This window comes from Chiloscyllium plagiosum, chromosome 48, assembly GCF_004010195.1.
Source record: "Chiloscyllium plagiosum isolate BGI_BamShark_2017 chromosome 48, ASM401019v2, whole genome shotgun sequence".
Classification (NCBI taxonomy): Eukaryota; Metazoa; Chordata; class Chondrichthyes; order Orectolobiformes; family Hemiscylliidae; genus Chiloscyllium; species Chiloscyllium plagiosum.
In genome coordinates this window covers 5,279,136-5,284,978 of record NC_057757.1, presented here as the reverse complement: position 1 = coordinate 5,284,978, position 5,843 = coordinate 5,279,136, and the positions used below count along the sequence as shown (strand labels likewise).

General features: G+C 43.7%; 1 protein-coding gene and 1 long non-coding RNA gene across 3 annotated transcripts in view; one reads left to right on the top strand and one right to left on the bottom strand.

Annotated features, from left to right (window-relative positions):
- LOC122544344 overlaps nt 1-5,843 on the top strand; it is an 87,187-nt gene that overhangs the window by 31,982 nt on the left and 49,362 nt on the right. The window lies entirely within an intron of this gene.
- Nucleotides 1-5,843, bottom strand: part of epoa (erythropoietin a) — a 63,320-nt gene that overhangs the window by 12,675 nt on the left and 44,802 nt on the right. For both annotated transcript variants that reach the window (XM_043683548.1, XM_043683549.1), the window contains exon 4: nt 3,996-4,160. In XM_043683548.1, coding sequence (XP_043539483.1) covers nt 3,996-4,160 — 165 coding nt within the window. The remainder of the gene's footprint in view (nt 1-3,995; nt 4,161-5,843) is intronic.

The following is a 5,843-nucleotide window of genomic DNA, read 5'->3' as shown; positions in this document are numbered from 1 at the left end:
AGGTGGGCGGGAGTCCTGATTGTGAAAGTAAGCTTGGAGGCGGAGGCGACGGAAGAATTGTTCGATGTCACGGCGTGTATATCTCCTTCCCCACTGACCTATTGTACTCTATGCTACTCTCTCCCCACCCCCCCCCTCCTCTAGCTTATCTCTCCACGCTTCAGGCTCTCTGCCTTTATTCCTGATGAAGGGCTTTTGCCCGAAACGTCGATTTTGCCTGTCCTCGGATGCTGCCTGAATTGCTGTGCTCTTCCAGCACCACTGATCCAGAATCTGGTTTCCAGCATCTGCAGTCATTGTTTTTACCTTTTTATTCAGTATCATTGTCAATTTGTTTGGTTTAGACATAATGTTTTTGTTTGAAGAGTAAGTTGAAAACATGGGGCAGTGACTGAGCCTAGCAATAGAAAGACTTAAATTACCTTTGGTATAAATGTGGTCACTAACTCTTCAGCTAACCAGCATGCCATGTCAACTATTCAGCTTAATCAGCTGTCTTGTTTGTGAGACCCACTAACTGTTCACACTCTGGTCATTCACCATACTACTCTTGATACTAATCTGGCCGTGTTGCATTAGCAACTCAGCAACCTCTTACATGCAGCATTTTATTTTTGCCAAATCTCTCTCCTTCTCTCCTCTGAAGGTATGACTTTGACTATGGTCGTATCCCACATGACTGCTTACCCTCATTTACCTTGCCCAAGGGTCCATCTTTTCGTGCATTCCTGGGAGATGGGCATTACTGGTGAGGCCAGAGTTTATTGTGCATCCTTAATTGCTCTTGAGAAGATCGTGGTGAACCATCCACTTGAACCATTGTGGTCCATGTGGTGTGGAGACCACTCCACAGCGTCGTCATGGAGGGACTTCCAGAATTTTGACCCAGCAACAATGAAGGAACAGTGAGCCAGGTGCAAATCAGGTTGGTATGTAGCTTTGAGATCTTGCAGGCGCTGGAATTCCTGTACATTTGCTGCCCTTGTTTTTCTATAGTGTGCAGCAGTCTCTTGGATGTTCCCTGGTCACTGCATGAACCTGTGCTTTGCGATTTTTAATGTGGGCATGCTGCACTACTACATGCTCCCTTGCACTTCCATCATAGGCGTTTGGAAGGATTGCAGATTGACTTTTCTGGCCAAGTTACGATGTGTCATCTGTGACTGTCAAATCCTGTGGCACTTGAAGCAGTACTTCTATCTCACAGTTAGGAGCACTACCTGTCATACCATAAGATTCCTCTAGGGTTTGGAAAGCCCTGTTGAAGAAGCCCTGTTAATTCCGCATGTGTGAACCTAGACGGTGAGTTGTAGCAATCTAATGGATGCATGAGATCATTACAGCTGAGCCCTTTCCTTTCTGTATTCAATTTCCAGAAATTGGTACTCTCCCAGTATAGTTTTGGCGATGGCCCAGCCACATTGGTAAGTTTGTGTGTTGTATCATACTACTGCTTTCTAACCCAGAAGCCACGTGTTATTGCATTACCACAATTAAGCTAAGATCCACTAATTCTATACATATCTTTCAAACCATTGGACCATTTATCAGACTGGTCAAGGCATTGTCAAGGGAATTCATCCCTCACCAATCAGGGTCATACAGTCATACAACACAGAAACAGACCCTTCAGTCCAATATGTCTGTGCCAACCAGACCTGCCAATCTGACCAAGTCCCATTTGCCAGCATTTGGCCCATATCCTGCTAAACCCTTCCTATTCATGTACCCATCCATATGCCTTTTAAATGTTGTAATTATACTAGCCTCCACCATTTCCTCTGGCAACTCATTCCATACACGATTTCAAATTTTCTTTTCTGCTGAATTCCTTTCCCATTTCACACGGCCAACTCAGCCCTTATCCATGTTTAATTATCCTTACTTATGTTTCTCACTTTTGTTTCCAATCCATGTTTCTCACTCTCAAACTGAACACTAAATAGGCATGGGGCTTTCTCTTTTCTCCATTGTGTGGGGGGTAAGTGCATTAAGTCATGACTAACAATTCCAACCTATCGGTGAGGTAACTCACCTGATCGCCTACCAATCAGCTCACTTAAGAGCTGACAGGTGAGCAAGGAATGGGGCGCTCTATCACAGGCCTTGACATTGGCTAGTGTCTTCTGGTAATGCAGGTTGCTAATCTGAGGCCAACAGCTTTTGGATTTTAAAGTTCACTTGTCCACAAACCATGAGACATAGGCAAAGAAGTAGGCCATTTGGCCTATTGAGTCTTCTGCATCATACAGTGAGGTCATGGCTGATCTGATTGACTTCAGTAAGCAAGATAGAGGGCAACCTCCTGTCTACATCAATGGTGCTGAGGTGGAGATGATCTAAAGAGCCAAGTTCTTAGCGGTGATGATCACCAACCATCTGTCCTGGTCCACCCACATTGACACTATGGTCAATAAAGCACAACAACGCTTCTATTTCCTCAGGAGGCTAAATCAATTTGGCCTCATTCCTGATGAAGGGCTTATGCCTGCAATGTCGATTTTCCTGCCCCTCGGATGCTGCCTGACCGGCTGAGCTTTTCCAGCACCACACTCTTCGACTCTGATCTCCAGCATCTGCGGTCCTCACTTTCTCCTAAATAAATTTGGCATGTCAATAAAGACTCTTATTAATTTTTATAGATGCACCATAGAAAGCATTCTATCTGGATGCATCACTGCTGCTACTGTTGGAGAGACTGATTGGTTGTGGATGTGGTGCCAATCAAGAGGGCTGTTTTGTCGTGGATGTACTCATTACAAGCTCATACTGTCTATTTTTATTCTATTTGCAAGTTTTCTTTGGTTTACTTTTTCTCTTGTTTATTTGTTTCTTATTCATCTTTTGCTGGGTGTTAAACTTTTCGTAATAACTCAGGTTTACCACTAATCTTTGCCACATCGTATTTTTTCTTTGAATTTGAACTTACTTGTTTAGTCATGATTGGTTTATCCTTTGTGAAAGACTTCCTAGTATCCTTCTTTGTCACTGGGATATATCTTTGTTGTGGGGGGTCACGGTGGCTCAGTGGTTAGCACTGCTGCCTCACAGCACCAGGGATCTAGGTTCGATTCCAGCCTCAGGTGACTGTCTGTGTGGAGTTTGCACATTGTCCCCTTGTCTGCATGGGTTTTCTCCGGGTGCTCTGGTTTCCTCCCACAGTCCAAAGATGTGCAGGTTAGGTGAATTAGCCATGCTAAATTGCCCCATAGTGTTAGGTGCATTAGTTAGGGGTAAATATAGGATAGGGGAATGGGTCTGGGTTGGTTACTCTTCAGAGGGTTGGTGTGGACTTGTTGAGCTGAAGGGCCTGTTTCCATACTGTGGGAATCTAATCTAACTATTTTCTTAAATGTCTGCCATTGTTACGCAACTATCTTTTCTGCTAAGTTTCTTTTACCAGTCCTCCAGCCCACTTTGCCCTCATCCCTATGTCATTACCCTTATTTAAGTTTAGCACAGCTGTTTGCGATCCAAGTTGCTCGCTCCCATGTTACGTCCGCTAACCCCTAGGGAATCTTTTACTTGGAGATCAATGATTAAACTTGCCTTATTAAACATTACCATACCAAAAAAGGACTGATCTCTTAGAGGCAAACATCACAGGTTGTCTTGGTATCATCAGGCCAGGAAAATTTCCATTACCAATCAATATCTGAAGCATTCGCAGCTTGCTTTGTGTCAGTGGACACAATATGAGGGCAACATTGGCTCATAGGTGATGGCCTCCATTGCTAAAAGTCTCACTTTTCCCAGGGAAGGAAAAGCTCAGAAGGGATTCCTACTATCCTGTGCACTGTAGCAGGCAGGAGCTAATTGTCTTGAATACAGATCGGGGAAGGATGGAAACTACAAAGAAGGAAGATGGATACTAGTAAAGATTACCATCAACCCCAACCCTCAGTGTACCCCACCTGCCCACTTCACAATAAAGAGTGCCAAAACCCCACCTTCAATTCTCTGACTTGTCTCATAAATTAATGTGCACCACTTACCGGGGTACTCAAACTCCTCACCATCTGCGTGATGCTTCGGATATTACTGTAGCTTCTCTCTATTAGATATAGCATGTTGCTGTTGACTGTCATATTCTGGGCCTTCTGGACTGCAACTGCGAGCAGCTTGAGGCCCGTCTGAACCTCCTCAGCTTTCGTTCCTGACTGGGGAAACACAAGGGTTAATGGAGCAGACCATCATCACAGAATGTTAGCCCTCATTATTCTAAGGCACAGCACTAGGAGGAGGTTGTCTTCCAATGGAAAATGCAGACCTATGGAAAAATCCCTTTAAACAAGCAGACTGAAAATCAGGGGGCCAACAAATATTCTGATCCTCCCTCTCTTTGAGTCCCCTCCTTACCTAGAGCACCCAATTAGTCCTTTTGCCTAGTTTGACTTACCAGGAGTACTTATAAAGTAGTCCATAATATGCTGCAAAACAAATACCATATACCTTACTAACTCAACCTTTCAATGTTACCAATGAGCTTTGCAAGCTACCACAACTACAGGTAGTTGTGTCCTTGAAAATGAATAACCTGCATTTATGTACCTAGACTTCTGGATATCTCAAAGCACTTTACAGCAGTAAAGTACTTTTGAAGTACTGAGTTTTCATATTGTCATGCAGTAAAAAAATCCAGTAACCAATTTGTGCAGAGTGAGATCCAATAAATTAGACTTAACCATGATTAGTTCAGCTATTGTTTTAAAATAATTGGGTTGTGAGGATAAATATTGGCCAGGATTCAAATGCACACTCATATCTTCTTTGGAATAGTGCTGTGAGCCTTTTACATCCAGCTGAGAGGGTCAACAGCTCTTTAGGCAATGCCTTTTTCTGTAAAATAGCTCTCTGGCAATGTGACATTCTGACAATACTGCATGAGGCTTTCAAATTAGATTATAAATCCAATTCTTGGAGTGGGATTTGAGCTTTCTTACTCAGAGGTGAGAGGTTAAACTGATCAATCATGACAGGAATATTGTAACATTGTCATGGACAATGCGACATTCTGCTGCTAAAGCAGAGATGTGGCCTGTCCTTTTAAAGGCAGATTAAAGTCGAATTGCTGTAGATAAGAAATTCTGTTGGTTATGTCCTGAAGCTAATTTGATCTTCACTTTGAATTATTTTTAAATCTATTATTTTAAGATGCTACTTACGACTTGGCATCTTGCCCTACCTGCACAGTTCTGATCTCCTGCTGCTTTCGCTGTATATATTGGGTTGGGGCGGCAGGAGATAATAGTAATGTTGTTGAATGAGTATGCCTATACGCTGGGAAACAGGTTTAAATCCCACCATGGCTGCTGGTGCAGTTTAAATTCAATCAGTACAAGTAAAATTTGGATTTGAAAGCTAGCCTCACTAACTGTGACCACAAAACTGAAATCAGCCTTCACAGCCAGCAGCCAATCACCAGTCACCCTTTATTTACAAATGCATAGCCTTTGACAATAGCACTGCCTCTCAGTTAGCCAGGTATTCTGGGTAAAAACAATGATTGCAGATGCTGGAAACCAGATTCTGGATTAGTGGTGCTGGAAGAGCACAGCAGTTCAGGCAGCATCCAAGGCGCTTCGAAATCGACGTTTCGGGCAAAAGCCCTTCATCAGGAATAAAGGCAGTGAGCCTGAAGCGTGGAGAGATAAGCTAGAGGAGGGTGGGGGTGGGAAGAAAGTAGCATAGAGTACAATGGGTGAGTGGGGGAGGGGATGAAGGTGATAGGTCAGGGAGGAGAGGGTGGAGTGGATAGGTGGAAAAGGAGATAGGCAGGTAGGACAAGTCCGGACAAGTCATGGGGACAATGCTGAGCTGGAAGTTTGGAACTAGGGTGAGGT